The sequence below is a fragment of the Oryx dammah genome, unplaced genomic scaffold (genome assembly GCF_014754425.2).
Source record: "Oryx dammah isolate SB20612 unplaced genomic scaffold, SCBI_Odam_1.1 HiC_scaffold_11, whole genome shotgun sequence".
NCBI classification, from domain to species: domain Eukaryota; kingdom Metazoa; phylum Chordata; class Mammalia; order Artiodactyla; family Bovidae; genus Oryx; species Oryx dammah.
The window spans coordinates 4,076,269-4,102,260 of record NW_024070195.1 but is presented as its reverse complement, the minus strand read 5'-3'; the positions used below and the strand labels follow the sequence as shown (position 1 = coordinate 4,102,260).

Below are 25,992 nucleotides of genomic sequence, written 5' to 3'. Positions count from 1 at the left end.
TTTAAAACATTAAAAACAACACGTGTTGTAAACGTTAGTATCAGAAGTAAATGTTCACTGAGTATTACAATCTGAGCACTGCGGCTGCCCCCTCATCCTCACAACGGTCCCCAAGTCCATCTTCCAGACGGGGAGGCTGAGCCCAAGGTCACTGAGATGCCGGCCACAGGTCAGACTGCAGGGGGCTGCTGTTTGGAGCATGGAGATGGCAGGTGCCCCCGGGCTCTGTACGCCCTGGGTCACATCCTCACCACCCGGGGCCCTGCACAGCGGCTTCTCTGGGAGTCCTCCCCACACCTCGTCATCAGAACCTGTGAAACGCCTTGCTGAGAAAGGGGCAGGCACCCTGCTCACTTCCTCGAGATACTGAATGTCTTGCTCATTATAGTGTTTTAATTGAGGGACTGACATTCCTCTTTTAAAAGGATTTCATGCTTTGTTTTTCCTGTTCGGTCTTCAGAGGCGAGAAGGGGTGAGTGCAAACAACCTCTCGTCCAGGCTCCACCCGCCTCAGACATTCCTCTCCCCTCCTGCCCACCCTCCCTGCCCTCCCTCACGTCCCGGCCAGAGAACTGACATCCGACAGCTGCACTAATCTCTCCCAGTTGCTGGGAGCAACGGTGAGGGCCCTGTGACAGGGCCCCGGCCCGTGGCAGCCTGCCCTCCCCACACCCAGGAATCCGTGGGGCTGCACAAGGCGTCCTGATGCCCTGCAGGCCTGCTCGACCCAAGTAACGCAGGGTGAAGCTGGGCAGGTCCAGGGACCGCCTCAGCAGGGGCTGGGGTGAGCCCAGGATCAGCGGCCACACCGCCCCGCGGGGCTGAGTCACAGAGAAGCCCCTGGGCGGGGCGGGGGCCAGCCCTAACAAAGACGCTCCAGCTTCCGTCCAGTCAGGGGAGGGGTCTTCCCCCGTTCGGCCCCCAGCGTGTTTCAAACCTGCCTCTGTCTGGCTGGACGTGGGCCCCGGGGATCTTGAATACGAGATGCTGAAGAGGATTCTGTGATACCCCTTTCCTATATTTAGGATGACATTTAGCAAGTGTGGGACCAGCGCCACGTGAATCGGTCTCAGGGCCCCCGTGCAGGTGACGAGTGTGCGGGGGAAGAGGCGCAGTGGGGGAGGCGGCCGGTCCTGGGAGCCCAGCGGCAGGTTCTGGAGCCGCCCGCCTTCCCCTGGTGCAGCCGCACCTGCAGAGCCCCCTCGGGGCCCCACCTCCTAACCTGTAATCTCAGGGCATGTCTTCCTCATGACCACATCCACACTGACACGGGACTACGGGGGCCCACCCCGGACAGGCGAGGGAAGCGGCTCAGCCCCGCCGTAACCACGCGGCCGCCTCTGCTCGACCCCGGGAGGCAGTCCCGGCCGGCCCGCACGTGACCCCCCCTCACTTGTCTCTGCCGTCGCTGCTCTCCTCTCAAGTCTGGTCACAGGCCTGGCACACAACAAGCACCCGTTCATTTGCTGGATACGTTTTAATGGAATTAAAAAATTATTTATTACCTGGTCTCCTTTAATTAAGAAGCCATATAAGATTATAGAAGAACTTCTGCAAAACTTCCCCCTCAGCTGCAGCTAAAACCCCTGTGACCACCCAGCTGTCCCCTCTCCCAGCCAGGGCCCCGTCAGTGGGAGACCAGTCACTCATTCACTGAAAGGTGTCTTCTGCGACAAAGCCCTCCCAGCCACATGTGGGCCTGCCCGAGGCCCGTGCACGCGTGTGGACTGCTGGGGGCTTGGAAAGTGCGTGTTCCAAAGAGATGGGCTGCTCCCTATACCGGCTGGCAAAGACTGTATGAGAGCGAGAATGTAAACCACATCACTGACAACTTTTGTACTGACGTTGTATTTTGGACATGTCGATACATCAGCAAAGCGTGACCCCCTTCATAACTTCCTCTTTCTTTTTAGGGCGTGGCTCCTGGAAAACTGAATGTGGCCCCCGCGGCTCCCCTCGTGGCCGCTGCTGACCCGGACTTCCCTCCTGCTGGCTCTCCTCGGGCGGCGGACTGCCTGCTACTGTTCTATTCTTATAACCAGGCCTGATATTCAACACCAGCACAGCCTCGCACAGGGATGTCCCCGCTGCATCCACCTGCTCCCTCAACACTCTGTCTTATCACCTCCGGTCCCCGGGGCCAGCTTTCAGGAGCCTCTGCTCCTCATCTAGGGGGCTGGACACAGGGCCGAGTCACTGCTGGTCACGCCAGGGCAAAAACAAACCCAGCACACGGAGACACAATCACCACGGCGGCTTCGTGTCCCCCTTCTGCTCCAGCGCCCATTTCTATAATGTGAAACACAGGACTGCAGGAGAACAGCCTCGGTGTTTGCACGAGTTTGGATTTCCAGTGATTTTTATGAAGGAACAGCGGGCACCTTGCCAGCTTTGGGGGTGGGGGGTAAGGGCAGGAGAGCGCGAGAGAGAAGCCAACAGCTGTTTCGAGTTATAAACTTCTGTCTAAACTGGTAGCATCCCACTGTGGTTCTGCTGCCTTTAGGGTTTGCAAATGGAGTGGGCGCCTATTTTAGCTCTGGGTTAACAAGCAGTCTCTCCCACCAGCTACTGTCACAGTTCACTGCCCGGCTGGGCCCTGCTGGCTCAGGCCTGCCTCCAGGCATCCTGAGAGCAAGGGACTGCGTGGAGGGCAGAGCAGAGAGGGGAGAAGGGAGGTTAACTCTGTTCTGTAATTGACTCCTCTGGTTTCCGGACACAAGCCCCACCCACTAGACTGGGCCAGCTGGTGGGCCTGCAGTGGACGAAGGGCAGGCTCTTCTCAGAGCTCTGCTGGAGGGGCCCGCCGGCCACAGGCCTCCTGCGGTCCCCTCCCGAATCAAACGGGGCCAGCACCAAGCGGGCGAGGGAGACGGGCAGGACTGCAGGTTTACCGTCACAGCCGTGGTGTCCTGGTGGGTGAACTATGTCCCAGATCACGTGGAGCACTGAGCCAGGGTCCAGGGCAGTCCCTGTCGCCATCCTCTCCGAGCGGCAGGCCCCGCTCCAGGAGTGCCCACGCCCTGGGCCGGCCAGCACCGACGGGAGGCACCTCACCTCCCCATGTCACCACCACCCACTGCGGTGCAGGCTCCAGCTGCCCAGAACGCTCTCCCAAGAGCCAGGCTGCTTCCCGTTGGAGAGAATCTCTTAGAAGACAGTCACGGGGTAGTTCCAGAGACGAGTCTGATCACAGACCAAAGCCCCGAGTGAGAGCAAAGCTGGGGAGGGCAGACACGAGCGGTGAGTGGACCAGGCGCCCTGCGGAGCCGGGTCAGGGGCACCCCCCAGTGGGGGCCGGGGTCGCCGAGGTGATACTTGCCTCTGCCCACGACGCAGCGCGTGAGGCTAGTCTGGTAACGTGGGCTCCGTGCGTGCGTCCCGGCTCCAGAGGATGCCCTCAGCAGTCACCACCCCTGCCAGCCCACAGCCAGGGTGGTACGGATGCTTAGGAAACCAGGAAGTCAAGCTCCTGACTCTCCCGGGATGACAGGGCTTATGAAAAGAAGAGCTCAGGGCTTTTCTTGGTAGACAGAATGTCAACTGTGAAGAGGTGGGTTTCAGAGTCCGAGGATTTCCGGCCTGAAAGGGAACCCAGGGCGAGCTGGCCCAGCTCCCCTTCGTGGCTCCGATGCCGCTGGGCCAGGCCCATGAGAGCAGCGGCGGGACGGCCCCGGGCCTTACTGCCCAGCCGTGCCCGCCCGTCACACTCCTCGATTCCTGCGGACAGGGCAGTCACTTGGAGACATTTTCTAGCACTTCAACTGCTCAGACTTTAATCTGCCCATATTTTTTTTTTCTCTCTAATGGAAAAATGTCAAGCTAATGTGATGAAGGATAATGGAATCTGACATGGCTTTAACCTGCTGGATAAGTAGGCTTCTCCCTCGAACACAAACGTCTTTACTGCCTCGGACCTTTTCACTCCTCAGACGCAACCAAACACATGCCCCCAGGAAGGAAATCTGGTCCAGGGACCGGTGAGTCAGACAAACAGATGTCCACATTTCTGCACTCCCAAGCTGCATTCTGAAACCCAAAGCTGCAGCCACATACGCCCTGGCCTCTGTGCTGGGAACTTCAGCTGGGCCTCTCAGGACGCGCTACTTTCAAGTCTCATGAGGCTTGGGGCTCTCCAGGGTAGCCCTTCTGGAGGTAGAGGGGCCTGCCCAGCAGGATCACTGGGCTCCCTGCCTGATGACGACACAGCGGTAAAGGTGGGGAAGGAGAGTTGAGGTCCCCAGCCCAGCCCCAAATTCTGCCAGAGGCTTCATTACCACCCGCTTGCCCTGCCTGGGACCACCGAGGATCAGAAAATCCACCCTCACCCGTCACTGCGGCTGCAACAGGCTTCATTCAGGTGCCTTGTCCTGCAGGACAGAGCTCGGCCTTGCCCCCAGCACTTTCCTGGCTTCCTGTGCTACCAGCCCAGTCCCACGAGCACCTGCCCTGCACCCCCATCCTTGCCACCCACGCGGGTGCACCTCATGAGCGCTGGGGCTGCAACACCTTCTGTGCAGAAAGCGTGTCTGCTCCCCAGAGCCCTGTGCTAGGAGGCTGCCCGTGTGCAGAGCCTCAAAGGGGTGACCCAGGGGCGCCGCTCTGAGTGCAGGGAGCACTGGGACCCTGGGGAAGCCTCCTGCGGCCGCAGCCACCTGAGTGGCCTTGCCAGTGCCCCCAGCACTGTGACGGGCTCAGTCACAGGCTGGACGGACGGAAGGGAGGGGCGTAGCACCCTGCACCAGAACAGCCTGCCTGGCCCGCTCCTACCTTAGCGGGTTATCCGAGTGTGTCTCCATGTGGGTCTCCAGCCCGTACTTGCACACAAACTCCTTGAAACAGAGTGGGCAGTGAGACACCTCCTCGGTTTTCCTCTCTGTGTCACCCAGCAGCCCGTCCTCCACCATCTGAGGGGAAAGGAGAAGCACAGGGTCACGAGGGGCCCCTGCATGCTCTGACCAGGCGGCCGAACACGCCCCCGGTCCCCTCCTTCCTGTTCAGCCCCCTCAATTCAGCTGACGTCCATGGAGCGCCCAGTATCTGCCAGGCACTGGGAGTAAATAACAGGAGAGGCCCCAGGGCTGGGGAAGCCCCCATTCTAGCTGGAGAAACAAAAACAGCCTGGAACAACAGAACAAACTCTTTGCATCATCAGTGGGCTCAGCTGGGGGCTCCACAAAGCAAGGACGGACACACGCACTTTTCTCCAGGTACCTTAAGAAACAGCGCAAGGAAACACCGCTGAAAAGCCTGGGAGTGGGGGCCTGCCAAGTCCCCAGACTGAGAAACTGAAGGCTGGGGGGATTTCAGCCAGGAGCCCCTGGGCTACACGCGCATTTGTGCGGGGGCAGGGTGGGGAGTACCTTTTTGGCCGGCGCCGGGTCTTCCTTCTCCGACTCCGCTTCGTGACTCAGTTTTCTCTTGGAGGACAGCCGCCTGCGCTTCAGTGGGGATGGGGGGGCTGCGGCTGGAGAGCTGTTGGGGTCCTTCTCGTGGATCTTCATGTGTCTGCAAAGAACACACACACACACACACAATGTGATCTAGGAAAAGAAAACTGGGTTGGTTTATTTTAAATGTCTTCCATTTGGGCACTGGTACTTAAAAGTTTTCCTTAGTTAAGAGATACGCGGATGTAATTTATATAGTGATTTCATTTTAAAAGCCTTATAATCTCCTTGAACTCCTCTTAAAGCTCTCACAATGAAGTACTGGCCAAAAACGTGGCTCAGCGCCTTGCTCTCTGTTGGGAGATGTTTGTGAACTTTGCTGGCACCAAAGAGAGGAAAGCAAGCCATCTGATGCCCTGCTCCACTTACGCAGACAAGTTGCACTATTTGGGGGCACATAATTCTATAGGCAAAAGGAGTCCCAGGTACTACTACCAGTTCACTCGGTGGCCCTGGAACCCAGCCCCTGTCTACCAGGAGAACGTGTCCTCTCCTGCCTTTGGAAGCATGCTGGGGTCAAATGTGAGAAGTGCTGACCCAGCACATGTCTGAAGTGCCTCCGACCTGAAAGGCTGCCCTTGCTCTCCGAGGTCCTGCATGAACTCCCAGATCATGAGAGTGGCTGGAACAATGGTTAAGTTACCTGTTTCAACCCTGACATCTACAGGACCAGGAATACACGTACAAGGAAGGATTAAATTAATATGCACATGCCTGCTCCAAAAAGAGGGTGTTATGGGTGACCTGACTTACGTGACCTTACGTTATCAAGTTCTAAAACAAACATTCTAGGAACCAGGTCCCAAGAGCTATAGGAAACAAAGAACAGCATTACAAAAAGATAGTCAGTCTCAATTTCCTCGCTTTGTGACATGAGAGATTGACTTTTCCTAACGACAGTCATCATTGGCATCACCATCTCCGAACAGGGTTAAACTGTGCCAGATGTGGGAATGTAGCCACGGCGCTTTATAAATAACTCTCTGATGGGATTATCGTACTGGAGACATTCTCAGGAATGGGAAAAAACAGCAACGTTTTCATAAATGATCCTGTCACACTTCTAAAAAGAAGTTCTGTTCAGCTCACGTTCACTCTCTGCTGTACTTTAGTTATCGGAGACAGGCTTGGGAGGAAAGGGCTGAGAAGCTCATGAACCATGAGGAGCAACAGTTTAGGCTCTCAGGCCAAAGATCCAACCGGAAGGCTAGGTTCTTCACCTCTGCCTCCAGGGACACCTGGGAGTCCTCCTCCCGGGAGTGTGTGGAGGTGAGAGCCAGGGCTTCCCTGGTCCTGATCCTGCAGATGTGTTCTTGAGAGTGGAGGGGTCCCTGGCGCAGCCCCTGACCACATTAACCCCTGTCCAAAGCGCACCAGCCCAGTCATCCACCAGCAGGTGAGATGTGGCCTCACCTTTGAGGAGTGGGTTCAGGGAAGGCGGCTCAGGCCAACCCTCTGCTTTCTTAGGGGGACTCAGTGTGGTGGGTCAGAAAGATCTAGTGGGAGAAAATGGAAAAGAATCACAGACAACTGTCATGCCCACGTCTACACAATTCCTTGCTCAGGTTATCGGGAAATGAAGCTTTATTACTCTTTTTGGCCCCTTAAAGCCTTCAGAGAGTTAATGGGAGACAAACAGCTTTATTCTAAGCACCCCCTCTATTTCAAGGCGGCTGAGAGTTAGGGAGACCATCACTTAATATCAGTGTATGGAGAAAAACAATGGCTGGCAAGTTTCTTTCAACATTTATCATATGGCGTATTCCAATTTAAGAAGTGTAAAAACATTTTCTTTTTTTTTTAAGGCATCTAAGAATTGAGGATGCTTACTCCTTGGAAGGAAGGTTATGACCAACCTAGATAGCATATTAAAAAGCAGAGACATTACTTTGCCAACAAAGGTCTGTATAGTCAAGGCTATGGTTTTTCCAGTGGTCACGTATGGATGTGAGAGTTATACTATAAAGAAAGCTGAGCGCCGAAGAATTGATGCTTTTGAACACTGTGTGGTGTTGGAGAAGACTCTTGAGAGTCCCTTGGACTGCAAGGAGATCCAACCAGTCCATCCTAAAGGAGATCAGTCCTGGGTGTTCACTGGAAGGACCGATGCTGAAGCTGAAACTCCAATACTTTGGCCACCTGATGTGAAGAGTTGACTCATTGGAAAAGACTCTGATGCTGGGAGGGATTTGGGGCAGGAGGAGAAGGGGACGACAGAGGATGAGATGGCTGGATGGCATCACTGACTCGATGGACATGAGTTTGAGAAAACTCCGGGAGTTGGTGATGGACAGGGAGGCCTGGCAAGCTGTGATTCATGGGGTTGCAAAGAGTCGGACACGACTGAGCGAATGAACTGAACTGAACTGAACTGACTGAGGAATTGAGGAAGTGTGATAATACTAAGGGATGTAAATTAGTACCAAACCCATCGTTTCAACAGATCACTCAAAATTAACTTCAAAAAAGAATACCCTTTCTATAGCCGATGGGTTACTGGTGCGATTGACATGAGGCCACGATCACGGTGAGAACACTGGTAATCAGAGCTGACGACTGCAAGCAGTTCACAAGCTCATCTCAAGCTACGCCTTTTCTATCCTGTGACACCAATGGTCATGAGATTGGTGCTTTATTATCTAGCTCCTGGGATGTAGGAGGGAGGTGGTTTTCAGGGAGCAGAGGCAGAGCGGGAGACTGGAGGCAGGAACCTCACCTAGACTAGGATCGATTTCGCAGATGAGGCCGCTGAGGTGCAGAGGCTGACACGCCAGGGCCAACGCCAAGGTCCGTGCTGTCTCCCAGACTGCCTCAAAGGCCAGGCCTCTGCCTCTCTGTTCCAGAGCGCAGGCCGGAAACTTGGGGCTCTTCCCTGAGCCCCAGACACTTCCTCCCCGAGTGGCTGTGGCCCACTGTGTCACGACTGTCACCCAGCTCTAACCTGCAGGAGAAGAGAGGGCTCCAGGTCGGGCCTCGACACTCCCACCTCCAGCCCTGACTTGTTGCTGATGGCAGGGGACAAGACAAGGGCAAGGTCGTCCCCGGGGCTTGGGGCAAGGACGAGGCTCCTGAACATGTCAGCCGCTTCAACACCCTCACTGAATCCAGCTGGAGTGTCAGTTCAGAGCCATGCTCTTCCAGAGTCAAATCCTGCTCACTGGCCAAGACACAGGGGTTCCCAGCCTGTCTTCGTAGCGACGGGAGGTCCAAGCTCTGGAGGTGCACTTAAGAGCTTGATTCGGGGCATTTCTGGACTTGGATGTGATCTGCACTTACAGACTCTTCCTACCCTGACCCCTTTGCTTTTCTCCAATAGCAGGAGCAGTCACAGGAGTGTCCACTTCCTCCCAGATGCTCACAGGAAGTGGGGGGAGTCACCATGGGGAACCACCGATTGCCCGTTCCCTGCAGAGCAGGGCCAGAACAGGGGACCGTGGGCAAGGAGGAGATGACCCCATTTCTCTTCTTTAGAAGACCTGGCTCAGTTGTTCTTCCAGATTTCACTTCAAGGGCTAATTCATCTAATTTCTAAGTTCCATCCTAAGAACCAACAAATTACACGAGCCTCAGGCCTGGAAGTGGGGTGAGATGCTGTCCATTCACCCACGTGGCACAGAACGTCCCTCAGCCCTGCGCCGCCATTCAGTTCTGACTGAACGCTTCCAGCAACAAGGACTCTCCATTTCAACAAGGCCAAGTGTTAAAACCATCTTCCTTGTGTTGAGTCAGAACTTTCATCCTTCCTTTAAACACCTGTCCGTCCTTGGGGGTGAAAGTCAGGCTGCCTTCTCTGCTGCAGGGCCGCTCCTCAGACAGTTCACGGTGAGGTCTGCGTCTCTCCAAAGTTCCTCTCACTGGAACCAAACGGTTCTGACTCCTTCAGCCAGCGCCTCCCAGTTCTGCCCTCTGGAGTTCTCTGCTGGTAGAACCGGTTGCTACTCATCTTGGAATACTCTCTCGTTTGTGAATACCCTTCACGAAGTGATGTGTCAGAAGTAAACGCCCGTTTGGATGTGGTCTGAGTGTGGGGCACACACAGGGCTGGGATGACACGTCCTGAGGTTGTGCAGGTGGAGCTGGGGTTCCGGGCAGGGTGTAACAGCGACGTCACCCCCTCAGCTCCCGCTCAGACCCCCACAAGTCCTCCCATCAAACTGCCGTCGAGCCCCGTGTGCTCCATCCCACAGCTGAGCAGTGAACAGCTCTTCTCTCTCCAGGGAGGCAAGAATGAGAAAGGCTGACGGTTTCTGTGGTACAGAAGCCGACACAGTGCGAAGGCTGCTGTGGTACAGAAAGCTGGCTCTCACGCGCTGGATGGGGCTGAACACTGGTAGCAACTTTTCCCCAAAGCAGCTGAGTGACAGGGATCTGAGTTTTAATCGATACGCCCTTTATTCTAATAATTCCACTCCCAGAAACTTGTCTTGAAGGTTAATACCTGGAAAAAGGTTCAAAGACCTATGCACAAGGATGAACTCAGATGGAAATGCAACAAAGACTGTGAGCCACAGGATTCCTGACTGGTCCTGACACTGGACGCTGACCGCCCCGCTGTCCCCCTTGTTCCTCCTCCGTACTGGGCCAGGTGAGTTTCTAAAGCACGGATTCAAGCCTGCACTCTTCGTCAGCGCTTCTGGTGGTCCACTCTTGGACCTGCCCGCTTCTGGGGCCTCCCCTGCGGGCCCCTGCCCTGGTCCTGGGCACTTTCACTCAGCGCTCCCCACGCCTGCTCAAGCACGACAGCCACTGGACCCCAGTCACGTTCTTCACCCCTTCATGCTGCTCACAGGGCCGTTCACTGTCAGAGCGGGAGGCCGATACTTTCTGGACGTTAAGCGTTACACCTCTCCTAGGCTCATTCTTCAGTGCACCAGCAACCTTGCATAAGCCCACCAGGGAGAAAAACACCCCACAGAACTGGGAAATGAAACCTTATCTCGGGGGTAAGAGTCCTTGAAAAACCTGCAGTAAGTTTAAAGGAGCACCTCGTAGAAGGTGTCCCCACAGCAGGTCTCAAGCTTCCTCCAAGCTTGCTGGTGTCTGATTTACGAGTGAAGGTCAAAGCTCAGGCAGGATCTAGACACCGCCAGGGTCTGCTCGCTTCTCAGTCTGAATTTCCGCACAGGTATCACTGATCTGGGCTCTGAAAGACCCGATCCTCTGAGTCAACGGCATCGTGAGGAAGGTCACCCTTTTCAGCCAACAGGACGCAAACCGTACTCTAAAGCAGCACCCAGCGCCGCTCGGGGCCCCGCCAGACCACAGTCAACAGGCTCACACAGGTTTTTACAGCCTCATTACAGACGACTCCCCATCCCTACCCGGGATGGCTGTGCTTTTACAACAAAGCCTCATGATAACCAGAGAGGGAGCGGACGAGATTAAGAGGCACTGCAGCCCTACGGCCTACTTTCTGGGCTGAAGAAAAGTTAAATCTCCAGAAGGATTTGTGTGTTTTCCCATCAGAAGCTGGGGGAGGAGTTCCAGGGTGCGGAGAGTGACTGTGTAAGTCAATCAGGCCCTAGGCTGGCAACGCCCAGGTGGGGAGTGAAGACAGGCGGACACGGGCCCACCGGCACCTTCAGGTGAGCAGGTGTTGTCAGGCTCGGTCACGCTCACCCAGAAGCAGGCCCGCCAGCCACGGCGGGGTGTGGGGAAGGAGGCATGACCCGCCTAACAGGCTGAAGGGACGGAGCCTGGGGAAGGGTCTAGAAGGCAGCCGGGCACGAGGCGCAGGACTTGGAGAGGCGTGCCCTGCCGTCTGCATCCTCTGCAGGGAGCTGGCGGCAGGGCGCTCCGGGTGGAACGGTCGGACGCGGCACACCCCCAGCGGGCCGGGCTCCTGCCGGGTGCCACGCGGGGGCTGTGACCGCAGAGGCTTCCTCCTCGTCGCCGATACTCGAGAGAAACGCGTCCTGAGGCCAAGGGCCGCCCGCTCTCCTTGTGCCGACCACGGCCTGGTCCTCTGGCGCTGCTGTGCCAGGATGACTCGGCCGTGTGGGAAGTTAGGGGATCTCGGCTCAGGGCAGGCGCAGCCGGGGTCCAGGGCCACAGACTCGTGAACATGCACCCGCCTCTGCCCTCCCCGCAGCCCCGCTCCAGGTTCCTGCTCCGTCTCAGTCTCACAGGAGGCCTCGGGACAGACCCTTCTGTAACGATGGGCCAGGCCGGGGTCACGACGCCTGAGGAGCGTCTCCCCTCCCACCCCCCTTCCGCAGGCCGTGTTCCTCTCCAACGTCCTGCTGACACTGGAAGCCGCTGCCTTTAGCACAGGATCTCAGGACAAGCCTCCAGCCGACTATTCAGAAGACAGAGCCTGTAATGCTCCTTCTCAAGTCCTCCCCTCCTGACCTTCAAGTCCAGCGCGGGGAGCTTGGCGGTCAGCCCCCGTCAGTAAATATCAGCTCGTAAAAACCCCTATTCTAGACCTGCTCCTCATAGCCCGGCTTTCAATCTGAATTCCCTGAACCCTCCTGTACTTTCCCCCCTTTGCCTGCCCTTGCTTTGCTAAAGTAATCTTTCACTTACTGTAATGCTCCCCGTGAGTTATTTGGCTCCCTTGTTTAGAACACTCATGAAGACACTCAGTATCCATTTCCACGTAAAACTATGGATTCTGAGAAGAACAAAGGGAAGACCCCAGAGGCCGCGTGAGCTGACTGCTGTCCTGGCCCATCCGGTGCTAATGCAGAGAATCAGAGTGGCTACTCTCCTCTCCGACAGCCCCTGGCGATTTCAGGGCAGCCGCCTGGTGCGTGGACTCTTTTCACCCCTGGGCTGGACGCCTCCATGTCTTCAGCCTCCCTGTATGCCCAGGGCCAGCTGTGGCCCAGCAGGGCCTGGATCTGGGGTCTTGGACGAGGGAGGTCTTCAGCTGGGAGCCATCCCCTCTGAGGGCAGCATCTGCCACCCGTGTCCCCAGAGAAGGCCCTTCCGTGGCAGAGAGCTAAGAACCAATGTTTCACGGCCCGATGGGAGCACACGAAGCACCCAGATCTTTCCTCACTTTGGCCCCGAGGGGAGCTTGCCTTCCCCTTCTACCCGGATGGCAGAACCCAGCTGTTCACATCCTTTTTCAGCGAGGAGGAGGAAAAGACGGACTCTCTGGGGAGTAAGGGGGTGCCCAGGCGCTCTGGGCTGCTCCCCAGCCTTTTAAAAAGAGGAACGAGAAGTGCCTGGGCTGGGCCATTCGAGACGGCCTGCCGTGCCACAGGGGGACGGCTGCCGCGGGTGCGGGTGCGGGAGGTCACCACCGCAGCGGGGACACCACCTGGCGCGACCTGGGGGCCGGCAAGACAGAGACAACGCACAGGGCTCCGCAGGTGAGCCTCACCTGGGAACACCGACTGGACCACACAGCCCTGCCTCTGAGCGCGGCTAACAGCCCTGCCTCTGAGCGCGGCTAACGGCCCGCATCTAAGCAGAACGGAGGCTCCCCGGGGGCGACGCACTGGCCCACGTGCTGTGCTGTGGGGGAGGAGGGCCCAGGGGTGCTGGTGCCCTGGGCTGAACCCTGAGCCATCGCAGACCTCAGTCCTCCCGCCTGCAAAATGGGCAGGCCTCCCAAGGGCGCTGGGTTATAGAAGCCGAGAGTGAGGCTGGAGAGCAGCTGCTGTGTCCCAGTGACCCATTATGCAACCGCATCTCTGGTTTAAGGAAACACACTCTCCTCGCTGAAGGCCAATGAGCTCGCCATCAACCCGGAGCCCTGTAGGAAGCAGAGGAGAAAGGCCACCGAGGAGCAGGAAGGTAGGCACACACACCCCACGAGTGGGCTCTTGTGTGGTAAACACACGTGCTAGGATTTTTGTGTTGCTCATTCACTCCTTTATTGTTTTGGGGGGGTGGTGTAAACTTTGCTGCTAATCACCTTCCTTAACAAATCAGAAAAGACGTTGACAGTTTCGATGTCTGCTAGCACCGGCTTGTTCAGCCCAAACAGGTTGGACAAGTTGAATATTTAAACAAAGGTGGAAAAATGTGAGGTATAAAGCAGGAGGTGCCAGTGGCCTACAGCCAGCGCCCTGCAGGTCCAAGTTTGTGATCTAACGCTGGTGTCCTCCTCGCTCTGCTGCTTTCACGGTTATCCAACTGAACGGGACACAGCCTCGGGATCAGCTCAACGTTCCTGGCGAGGGGGACGTGTGCGAGAGAACCACACCGCATCCACGGGGTCTTGCCACCCATGTCCCGACTTCCACCGGGCACAACTGCCAGGCCACTCAAGTGTGGGCAAGCAAGGATGCTCCAGAGTTTGATGCCATTCACCACTTTTACCTGGTGCAACCGAGCTTTCGAAATATTTTGACAAGATACGTCAAAAATACTGTGCCCCCTGCATCCAACATTTCTTTTGCGTCTGCTTAATCTCCAGCACAAACTAAGAGACAAACACCACCTCTGCCAAAACAGAAGACAAGCTAAGCTGTAAACCTCAGCATCCAGTCGGCCAAATGGTAAGAGACAATTTAATTAGGAAGTAGATCATAAACATGAGAAACAGTGATACAAAGAACAAAATGCTTGGCTGGTGTTTACCACCTGCCCATGCTGGGATGGTCCTATGAACAAACTCTCTCCAGCTTAAGTGGACTTAAACTGGTCCTTCAGAAGAAAACGCAGAATCAAACTGAGAGACATTTTTCAAATATCCTTTCAAAAAATAAAATAAGCTCTGCTGGAGGGGCTGAAGGGGTAGCTCTCCCATTTCCTTATACTAGTGTCTTACGGGAGGAATAAAATCCTATGACCAACGCCTGCCACCTGTTCCTTTTCTCAGGGAAGCGTGGTAGCGTTCTACCACGTGCAGACTTCTCAGATGTAAAGTAAGAGTTCCGAAAAGGACTACAGACTATCGCCCAACAGCAAGTGCGAATCCACATGAAAAATGTAAAAACACCACAAAACAAGCAATTCAAACAAAGAAAAACAACAAACTGGAAGTCTTCAAATAACGATGAGGGTGTGCACAATTCAGAGAAGATACAGGAACACAAACTCTTGCTGTCACGTCCTTGGGATGCAGCCTGAAATCCTCAAGGTCAAAGGGCATAGGGTCTGTTCTCTCGGTTTTGTAAATACTCATGCTCACCGTCACAGAGGAGGGGCTAGTGGGTTAAACTTTCCTCAGGGAGAAGAGAGAGGAAGCAAACTACCATCTGAGGAATATCTGATGTGAACCAGCATTTAATCCTCCTAACAACAACTTCTCCGAGTAGAGCGCCACCCCTGTTACAGACGAAGGGATGGAGGCCCTCGTCCCCGTTCTGAGGAGCAGCCTCACCAGCCTCAGCCAGAGAGGAAGGAAGAACTCTCAGGGGACCCACAGAGAGGCCGCCTTTATTTCAGCAACAACCGCAGTTGAAATAAAAGCGTACAAATTTCAATTCCAGCCAACGAGATGTAAAAAAGGCTAAAAACGTTTAAATATAATCAAACAATAAACCATTTGGTGAAAGATTAATAAAGCTATTGGGGAAAAGTGGTAACTTAAGACATTCTGCTGTGATAAACGGACTTATAAATGTTCACCCTTAAGGGGAAAGTTCTGGGCCTCTTAATAATGCAGACTTCCAAGAGAGGGAAAAGCATGTTAAGTGGAATGATCAACGAATGGGGTAATACACTTCAATGACTTTTTTTTCCTGGTTAAAGAGTAAAAAATGTTTACACTTTTGTAATAGAAAACGCTTTTTAAACTGTACCCGAAGTATGCCCATTCCAGTAGAGAGTACTAAATATACTGAAACGTCCTTGTAACCAAGTACTATCATGAAACGACCAAATCTTCACAAGACAGCCGCCAGAACTGAGGGCCACATGTCCAACACAGTTCACAGTTGTGCTGACTGCACAGACGACGTTAAAATCTCTTTCACACAAACCCCTCAGCCTTCAGAGGGCTGCCAAGTACATCATCTTCTAGGGGCACCCCAAAGTGGAAAGGCTTCTGAGCGCCCCCGAAAGGCGTTTTCTCCTCGTCTGTCTTTCCCTCTAGGGAAGGGGACACTCAGTTACAGGTAAGAACTGTGTTAGCATCCCCCCTGCTTTTTAGCAGGAATATTCTCAAGGAGACAAAATGCTCACATAGTCCTGGGCAGTCTGACCCCCAAACTCTCGTCCTACAGGGACCTCCTCCTGCTGCCTCCCTCCTCCTCACAGGGGCCAGGGAGCAGGCCCTGGGACCGAGACGCGTCTCCAGGTGGGGCGGGCCGAGCCCCGCGTGTGCACCCCCACTCCTGAAAAGGGGCAGGCACGAGGCCAGAGAGCGCACCCCCGGGCACCTGACCATCACCGTGGCTACTTTTCACAGGGGGCTTCCTCTTGCTGGACCTGGAGGGTACAGAAGCAACCCTCCCGATTCGCGGCCTGGTCTCCGCTCCTCCTGCCTTCAGTGCCGGCCACCAGTTCCGACCCGCAGCGCAGCGGCAGAGGCCGAGGCCGAGGCCTTGCTGCGCCCGAGCGGCTGAGAGTGCCGTGCTAAATTCAGAGCCTCCATGCTCTCATCTGTCACAGAGCCGGTCACATTTCTGTGCAGCCAATGTTGGAACACAGAAGCCTCTGTTCCTGAAGATAGCCCAAGATGCAGGGGCATCCCCGGGCCCGTCTCCTATGGGGAGGGATGGACGCAGGTGTGTCCACGGCAGCAGGAGAGCGGGGCGATGGGATGACTCTCCATGGGCGCCCCCGCCTCACCTCTACCTTCTGCACACACAGCTGAGCTGAGGACCCAGCCTGCTCTTTCTGCACTCCCCTCTAAACAACGGAGAAGTTGGGAAAGTGTGCTCCCGCCAGCGTCTCTCTCCTGTGTGTTCCTAACGTGACAAGGACTCTGAGACTCTCTTTACAGCTTAAAGGTCTACAGTTTGTAAGATGAGGAGCAAAGGAGAAATTAATTTCTATTTTCTGAGGCCATTATAGTCTGCAAAAGGAAAATCCCTGTTTCAGAGGTCTGATTCTTTCCAGAGATTTGTGCCATTCTCTCTTTCAAGTATCATCGCTTCTTCACAGCTCTGCTGTCCAGCACTTTCCGGAAAGTTTTTGCAGATTGCAAAGCTCAGTGCCCTTTTTCCTACACTGAGCTCTCCCAGAGGGCGTGCTCTGGCTCAGTTTCCCAAGTTTGTTTTGGAAGACAAGCACCGCTCAATCCAAAATTTCAACATGGGAGCAACTGATAAAGAGTTCTGGGAAGTTCAAAGCTGGAGCTGCAGCAGTGTTTCCGTGATACCTGTTTTGCACTGCGATGGCAACCTATTAGTCTGCTCAGGAACTAAGCTGCGGTTCGAAAGGTTTGGGAAAGGATTTTCAAACCTCAAAAACATGAGAATCCGCAGACAGGGAAGTGGTAACTTGGAAAACCGTCCCAGGTATGGTAATAAATTGAAACGGTCTCCCCTGAAATTTCTTTAAAATAAGCTGGAATCTGTATCACTCCAGTCTCCCTGTTTACCAGATACACAACTACTTTTAAAAATAATTTAAAAGCATTTCCTGGAATGAAATTATAGTAAGTTATGGGGTGTACCTGAGCTACAGTGCAACTATCAACATGACGACACATAATTTAATTTGCTTTCTGTTTCAGTGAAGTTTATTTTTCTTTTTATTAATATGATAACTCTACTGGGTTGACTACAAGGTGATGGTCCTCTCATAAATCTAAGGTAAAAGAAACTACAAAAAGGTTGATTAACCTAATAAATGAAGATAACAAACACATTCTCATACAATGACTAGTGGCTGAAGAAGAAAGAGTGACTTGCTTTTAGACAGAGGGTGGCTGCTTTAGGTACCTCATTAAAATTAGCTAGTCGTAGCCTGAACAGAACAGGACAGAGCTCCCGGGGTCTGTGCTGTGAGAGATATGAGCCCCTCTGGGTGCTGAAGCAGCCAGAGTCCGGGGTGGAGCCCAGATCTGCCTCCTCCACGGCTGCTTAGCCCTAAATCCGGGGAAGTTGGGGCTTATCCAGGGGAAAGGGCGCACAGAGGCTGGTGCAGCACACGTGTGCATGTGGACGACCTCAGGAACGGGGTGAGCAGGAGGCCGAGGGCAGGGATACTATGAGCTCCCAGACCAGCCCTGGTGAGTCAGGCCTTGGCAAATTGGATCTAGACATCCACACCACGGGGACTCGTGTTTCGGCAGGGGTCTTACTGAGTCTGCACCCCCGAGGGGAGGGACTGAAGATCAGAGCACGGAGCTGTGTCACAGGAAGCTGGCACAGGAAAGGGGGCCTGGGACGGGTTAGAAACGAGGCAGAGAAGGGACGGGGTGGGCGTCCAGGCTGCACAGGCCCGGCCTCCGCCTGGGCTCTGGAGCCCCCACCGGGGAGTCCCCGGCTCTCCCGGCCCAGATGCTGCAGCAGACCTCGGGGAGTGGCAGGGCGGCCGCTGAAGGCAAATGAGAAACACAGCTTTGGTCCTGAGAAGCAAACACACAGCCCACTGACTTCCTTCCAGGCTCTGAAAGTCAAGCGAGGATGCGGTTCATCAGAACTGGGGGGCGCACAGTCTTTTCGATCCCAGAGCAGCTCTGGCCCCTGACGAATGTAACAGAGGTACGTGCCCAGGAGAGACCACAGCTCACCATCCCGGCATCAGATCCTGGAACAGACCCACCGGACCAATGGATCTCACTCTGCTCTCTCTGGCACATTTTTGTCAGTGTTTTCACATTTTTAAAATTTTTCTTTACCCCCCAAAGTACAGTTGCACCAACAAACGAAGGTGGTGATGACTGTGACTGATTACCAAACACCAAATGTTCTTTTTAACCCATGGTTTGCAATTTTCTGCAGGAGTGTAACAAGCTCAAATATCCTAAGTAAATTCTTTAAAATTTAAGTTATAGGTTTAGGATAGCAGAAACAAAAGAAAAAACCTCTTCATTTATTTTCTGGCATCTTACGAATAGTCAGTCAGCCGCTGTGTTTCCCTTCAGCGGCATATGCGACGTTAGTGACGCACCAATGAAGTGACATTATCCTCTGCGCATTGCGTGCGCTAATTCCCACAGTCAGTTCCCACTGAATCCCCACAATGCTCCCATTGGTACAGACATCACTGCCCTTTACAGATGAAGTAACCAAGACACAGAGAGGTCAGTTAACCTGCCAGGGTCACACAGTGAGGAGTGCACGCCTCTCAGAGATTATCACAGGATGCCGTCAGCTCTAAAAACACAAACTCAGAAACACCTCTCAGCCAGGACATTCCCCAGGTCGCTGGAAGACTTCACAATGCTTTCACAAACACTGCACTTGAGTGCAAGTTCTAAGTGAGGTTTTATCATGCCACTTTGGTAAAGTACAGAAAAATCAGAGATTTCTGAAAAGTTCTGCAGAATTAAAACTAGAATTCAGTCCCCAACAATTAGTCTTCTCTTGTAAATCAAGATGACTCACACAATAAAATCAGCGCAAAGTAAAAAATTAGCACAAACTTCCCTAATAAACAGTAATTTATAAACAGTAATTTACATAAATGAGAATCTCAGGGTAATAGCAATGGTTGGCCTAGAAAAAACTCAATGTAATTTTTAACAACACATGCATGCTAAGTTGCTTCAGTCGTGTCTGACTCTTTGCAACCCCATGGACTGTAGCCCACCAGGCTCCTCTGTCCATGGGATTCTCCAGGCAAGAATACTGGAGTGGGTTGCCATGCCCTCCTCCAGGGGATTTTCCCGACCCTGGCCTGTATTGGCAGGTGGGTTCTGATGGTGATTCCAGGCTCACCAAATAGAGTGGACTATGCTAGCTGGATGGCTCAAATAGTTTAACACTGAAAATAATGTTTTACTACAGGAAATTATTTTGAAAGAGAGTAAAGCTTGAAAGAGTGCTTTTTTCTAATATACAAAGTGACATATATTTTTTCTAATATACAAGGCTGTATCAAGTATTTCTCATGGCCTCTAAGCCTGACAGCCTATGTTCAAACCCTGGCACTGACTTTGCCTAAGCAAGCTTTCTCATCTGCAAAATGGGATGAGAACTGTACAAACCTTACAGGTAAGAGCACATGAAGATAAACAAAGATCTTTGAGGAAACAGAAGGACGATGTATAAACCAGCTGGAACTGACAGCACCTCTAAAAAACACTCCACCCAACAACAGCAGGAATACACGCTCTTAACAATACGAGACGTTCTCCAGGAGAGACCATATGCTCGGCTATAAACCCAGCCTCAATAAATTAAAGGAAAAAAAAAATTGAAATCATGGAACGCTTTCTTCAATTAACAATGCAATGAAGTTCAAAATTAGTAATAAAAAGAAATTTGAGAAGTTGTAAATATGTGAAATCAAACATACTCTTAAATAACCAATGGAAATAAATCACAGAAAAATTAGAAAATACTTTGAGATGAATGAAAAGGAAAATACAACATACAAAAATTTATGGAATGTTATGAAAGCTTTAAACAAGAAACATTTACAGCTGTACATGCCTGTCATAAAAACATTCTCAAATGAATAGTCTTTACCTGAAACTCTAGAAAGAGATGAGAAAGCTAAACTTAGAGCAGACGGGAGGGAAACAGCCATGCTTGGAGCGGAAAATTAAAAAAACAGAGAACAGAAAAGCAACGGGGGAAAACAAATCAACAAACTGAAAAGTTACTTCTTTTAACGCTAAGTCTCTTCACTACTGTCCGACTCATTGCAACCCAGACTGCAGCCTGCCAGCCTCCTCCGTCCATGGGACTCTCTAGGCAAGAACACTGGAGTGGGTTGCTGTGCCCTTCTCCAGCGGATCTTCTCGACCCAGGGATCGAACGTCTTCTGTGTTGGCAGTTGGGTTCTTTACCACTAGCGCCACCTGGGAAACCCCTGTTTCTTGGAAGAGACGACCAATAAAATTAGTAAATGTTCAGCTAGATTGACTAAGGAAAAAAACTGAGAAGGCTCAAATTAGTAACATCAGGAAGGAAAGAGGAGACATTACTGACCTTACAGAATAAAGAGGATTGCAAGGGGATACTAAGAACAACTGTACGCCAACCAATCAGATAACTTCGATGAGATGGCTAAATTCCTACAAAAGACGTAACTACTGAAACTGACTCCAAGGAGAAACAGAAAATGTGAACAGCACTATCACAAGCAAAGAAACTGAATTAGTCCTTCAAAAACCTCTCAGGAAGAAAAGCTCGGATGGCTTTGCTGATGAATTCTACCACATATTTCAATGAAAGGAATTAATATCAACTGTTAACGAACTCTTCCAAAACAGAGAGGAGGACAGAATATTTCACAACTCACTCTATGTGGCTCGTAATTACCTCAAAGAAATGCAAGCAACCCAGAATATCCAAAACAATCTAGGGAGAGAACTAAGTTCAGAGATTCACATCTCCCAATTTCCAAACTCACCCAAAGCCACAGTAATCAATGCCATGTTAGGCCTTGGGACAGACACACAGACCAATGGAAGAGATCTGGCAGCACAAACAGAAATCCTTATGTTTATGGGTAACTGAATATTGATAAAGGTGCTAAGACAATTCAATGGAGAAAGAAAAGTTTTTAAACAAACAGTACCAAAGACTGAACCTGGATTCCCTCCTACACCATACACAAATGTCAACTTAAAATGAAGTGTAGACGTAAATGTGAAAACATTAAATTTATGGGCTCATGGGACTGCACTTCATACCTGGTGGGGTGGCTGTCATGAAGAAGACCGACAGTAACAAGTGTGGGCAAGGGTGAGTAAGACCGCAGCCCTCTCACACTGCTGGGGGGAGTGCAGAGTGATGCAGCTCCTCTGGGAAACAGCGTGGCTATTTCCCAAAATGTGAAACATGACCCCGCAGTTCCCCTCCTTGGTGGCTACCCAAGGGAAACGGAAGCAAGTGTCCACACAAAACCTGTACAAGAATGTTCACAGGAGCATCACTTGTAAGGGCCAAAAAAACAAAACCACGCAAATGTCTGCTGACGGATGAAGAGGTGAATAAAATGCGCTATGTCCCTACAATGGATTGTTACATGACAAGAAAAAAAGATGCTACAACGTTGATAAAAGTTGAAAGCATTAAAGCTAAGTGAAAGAAGTTGGTTAGGAAAGTCCGCACATTCTGTGAGAAGTCCACAGAAGGCGAATGCACAGGGGAAGACTGATAAGAGGCTCGAGGGTGGGAAGTAAGGAGAAGCCACTGCGAGTGGGTGCGGGCTTCCTTCTGGCACAATGAAAATGCCCTCAAATGGGGTAGGAGAAAGCGAGGAAACCACCCAAGAAGGTAATACTTCCAGGATCAGATTTTGAGAGCTCAAATACAGAAGAACAAAGAATTTTTTTTTTTAAGCAGGAAGAATAAAAGAGAGCAAGCAAAACAAAACAAATGGCACACAGAAGGCAAAATGATACTAGCAGGCTAGTGTGGAAGCAAAAAGCTGAAGCTAAAAATTATTGTTGTTTAGTCTCTAAGTCACGTCTAACTTCTTTGAGACCCCATGGACTGTAGCCCGGTCGGCTCCTCTGCCCATGGGATTTCTCAGGCAAGAATACTGGGGTGGGTTGCTATTTCCTTCTCGAGGGGATCATCCTGACCCAGGGATTGACCCTGTGTCTCCGCCTGGCAGGCAGATTCTTTACCACTGGGCCACCTGGGAAGCCCAGAAGCTAAAAAATTAAAATAAACATTCCTAGGAGGAGATGAGGGACAAAAAGAATTGGAAATTATGTATATATATATAAAAAGGTAACACCCTTCATCAAAATCCTTTAGTATCTTGATACATTTCACAGTATCATACTCTACCCTGCTTCGAGGAGTTCAGACTGAGACATCCATAGGATTCAAATTATTGCAGCATTACTCAGAGATGCAAATAACAATAATAAGTAACATTGGTTGTCTGCCAACCATGTGCTAAACTCATTATCTCTAATCCCCACCCTAGTCCAATGAAGTGAATACTATCAAAAATCTCAATTTAAAGAGGAGCAAAGTCAGGTACAAAGGTTATGCAACTTGCTCAAGGATGGAAAACTTGTAAGTAGCAGAGGTGAGATTTGAAATCAGGACCTAATTCCAAAAACCCATAAATTTACCACTATACCAGTGTGCCTCAAGTACACCATCAGGGATCATAATTTTACATAGAATAAATGGGACCATCTTGTTGGAGTATTTATATATGATAAAATACCAATTTCACAACTCTGTAAACTTTTCTTTTAAAATACATATGTAAAAAAAAGTTAGCCAACTTTTTAAAAGAAACCACTATAATGCTTAAAATGGAATATGGAAAAATAAAAACAGCCTGAATTTTTGAGAAGGTGAAATGTGGGTCCCTTTAAAATGTTTTCCTAGATTTCCAATGTTCCGAAAATATTTGTGTAAAAAAGAAGATAAGTTTGTTCTGACCCCTAAATCCTAAGTCCTCTTTCTATTAAGTATATTTTCCATTGGTTCCTCCCACAACATTTTTAATATGCCCACCACTGAGCTTTCTCCCACTTCAGAGCCTCCTTCTCCCTCAGGAAGTAAATTCCTGACATTTATCAGATTTTTCCCTTCATTTTATCCTATCTTATCCTGAAGCTCTCCAGCCCATTTAACTATTTATTCGATGCTCCAGAAATGTTTCGCCCTGCAGGGAATCTGTAGGCATATGCAAATAGTTTTAAAAAGGCAAGGGTTACTATGCTAATCCTCTAGGGTTTCTCTGCTGATAAGCTGCCCACCTCCATATCTCAGCAAAGAAACTCCAACTGGCCAAGGGTCACCCTGAGGAGTCCCCCATCAGCCACAGACCAAGCCCAGGTATTGCTGGCTGTCGTGAGCAGACACCTCTGACACACTGGAGACTGTACAGGCAGGCAGACAAAACCAGCTCCGGCTTTTCCGCACAGGAACAGACCTCCTCCTGCCTTTGGGCAAGACGGCCAGAGGGCCACCCTGCTTTCGTTTAACCCCACTCCAGGCTCGAGGCGGCGGATGCAGGCTGCCCGCACCCACCCGTGCATGTTCCTGATGGTGGTGAAGGCCTGCCCGCGCGCGGCGCACCCACCCGTGCATGTTCCCGATGGTGGTAAAGGCCTGCCCGCGCAGCGCACCCACCTGTGCATGTTCCCGTTGGTCGTGAAGGACTGCCCACAGACGGTGCACTTGTAGGGCCTCTCCCCGGAGTGCACCAGCATGTGCCGGTCCAGGGAGCTGGCTGAGCTCAGCGACTTCCCGCAGATGCTGCACGAGTGGTCGGCGCCGCCCGTGTCCGTGTTGTGCTGCGGAAAGCAAGGATCACAGACAGCATCACCGAGGGGGATGGGTCAAAACTTGGCGATCGGGAGGTGTAAATTTAGAGCTTCACATATACACGCACGTATAAACACACACACACGTGTATTAAAACGCCAGCAACACTTCTCAGCTATTTTTTTGTTTCATTTTAAATGTCTTCCCGAATGTCGAAATCTATCGGGACCGGAGATAAATCTTTGGCTTGCTCTTCCGTTTCCGTGTTCCAGTACTGACGAGCACTCCTTCCGCAGGCTTGAAATGAAGGTGGGGTCTCTGCAGGTCTTTCTCAGAGACACTTACAGATGAACTGGCCACAAAAACTAACATGAGCAGAAAGATGCAACTACGAGGCAAACGTGAAGGACGGCCCTCAAGTGAGGTCTGCTATGACTCAGTCCAGCTGTCAGAGAAAGAGAACTGAAACCTGCCCGGCTCAGAGTTCCGGCCTCTGAAATATGTTGCTGCTGCTAAGTTGCTTCAGTCGTGCCCGACTCTGTGCGGCCCCATAGACGGCAGCCCACCAGGCTCCCCTGTCCCTGGGATTCTCCAGGCAAGAACACTGGAGTGGGTTGCCATTTCCTTCTCCAATGCATGAAATATGTTATGAAGGAACGTTTCTGTCCAAACCCAAGTTACTAAACGATGCTATTATTCAGCACCACGTTATGACTTGACTACTGTCAGTCCTTCACAGTTCCGGATTCAGTACTATCTTATGAACCATCCACAGCAGGCAAGGGAGAAGGATAAATCTCCTAATAAAGAAGAAAAGCCAAAGCGATCCCAACCAAGGGGATTCCCCGCTGCACGATGTAAGTTTACAGCAGCGCACAGCATCGGGATCTACATCTACAATCTCACCGTGCTGTGAGGAGATCCGGTTCATGTTTATGATGAAAAGTCTGTTGTTTGTGATTGGTTAACTAGATGTTTGCTAAATTCTGAAAAGGTGTTCTGTGTGACCTGGGACTCTGTCACAGTGACATGGATACATGAAAACTGTTTCATAACCCTCCTCAAAATCCTTAGAATATTACATCTATATTAAACAGCCACAATTCATCCATTAAGATAAAGTCACCTCCCCTCTTAACGAAGAGCTATGTGAAACAAACACAGAGGTGGCAGCTGACCTGGCGAATGTGCATGGTCAGCTGGTGCTGGGTGGTGCAGACCTTCTCGCACAGGGGGCAGTTGTAGGAAGACTTCTCCTCTTTCGTCTCCTGAAAAGAGAGGAGAAAAGCATCCGCTTCAACCCACAGTGAACTGGTGCCTCTCACGTGTGTTACACACACCTGTGTCTCATGAGCTGCAGCGACAGAGCGGCTGAGAGCATGGGCTCTGGAGCCTGGCTGGGTGTGAGCTTGTCTGCCCTCCGTTTCCTTGTTTATAAAATGGAGAAAAGCAGAGCATCCACGGCAGCACGCTACGATGAGGAGTAAATCAAAGAGCACCCAGAAGGCATGAGCACAGTGCTCGGTTCAGGGGTGAGTGCTCGATAAACGTCAGTGTTCTCGTTAGACACCACTTAGTGGATCATCGGGGACGGTGAAAAATTAAGCATCAAGCCACAGCCGTGCTAGAAACGGGCTGTACTCCTCCCCAGGTCTGACCCAGGCTCCAGTCACTTGTTTCTGCCTGGTCTTGAGCCCCCAAGATACATGAAAGGGAATGGAGTTCTCATGACAAAAACCCACCCTCCTGAGGGTGGAAGGCCCCAGTGCCCACCTGGGTGCCCAGCGGGCATCAGTGGGACCCTTTACTGCTGGAGCACCTGCCCTAAGCGTGAGGAAGGGAAGGAGCCAGCTTTGGGGCTGGACGCTCAGGCATTTTCTACAGCCCTCTTTTTACTTGTACTCATTCAGCTGAATTTCTGTTCCCTGTGAATAATGCCAATTATTAAACAGTTACTATGCACATGTAAAATGGTGGTTTTTTTCACGAAACCATTAGAGATGGCTACTGTTATGGATCCCATTTTGGGGATGAGGAAACGGGTACAGAGAGGCAAGTAACCCGCCCCAAACCAGAGCCAGGATTAACACTCAGGCCAGCTGCTCACAGCCCATGCCCTAACCACTAGGCTACACAAGTCTGACCCAGAAAGGACTGACCCCAAGGCACAGAAAGCAAACACCCTTGTGGCTGGCTCATGAGAGATGATGACGATAAAATAAAAGCCACCCTGAAAACCACAGAGACAAATGGCGCTGGGTACCGTGCGGGGTGGAGTGAAGGCAAGAGGGGGCCCATCCTCGGCTCCTCCGGGAGGCCCCTCCCACTCCTCA

At 51.8% G+C, this 25,992-nt stretch overlaps 1 protein-coding gene across 2 annotated transcripts in view; it reads right to left on the bottom strand.

The window, feature by feature from the left end:
• Nucleotides 1-25,992, bottom strand: part of RREB1 (ras responsive element binding protein 1) — a 67,357-nt gene that overhangs the window by 27,218 nt on the left and 14,147 nt on the right. For both annotated transcript variants that reach the window (XM_040249396.1, XM_040249397.1), the window contains exons 4-7: nt 24,838-24,927; nt 23,525-23,688; nt 5,361-5,505; nt 4,768-4,904 (exon numbers count right to left, since the gene is read on the bottom strand). In XM_040249396.1, the coding sequence (XP_040105330.1) occupies nt 4,768-4,904; nt 5,361-5,505; nt 23,525-23,688; nt 24,838-24,927 (536 nt within the window). The remainder of the gene's footprint in view (nt 1-4,767; nt 4,905-5,360; nt 5,506-23,524; nt 23,689-24,837; nt 24,928-25,992) is intronic.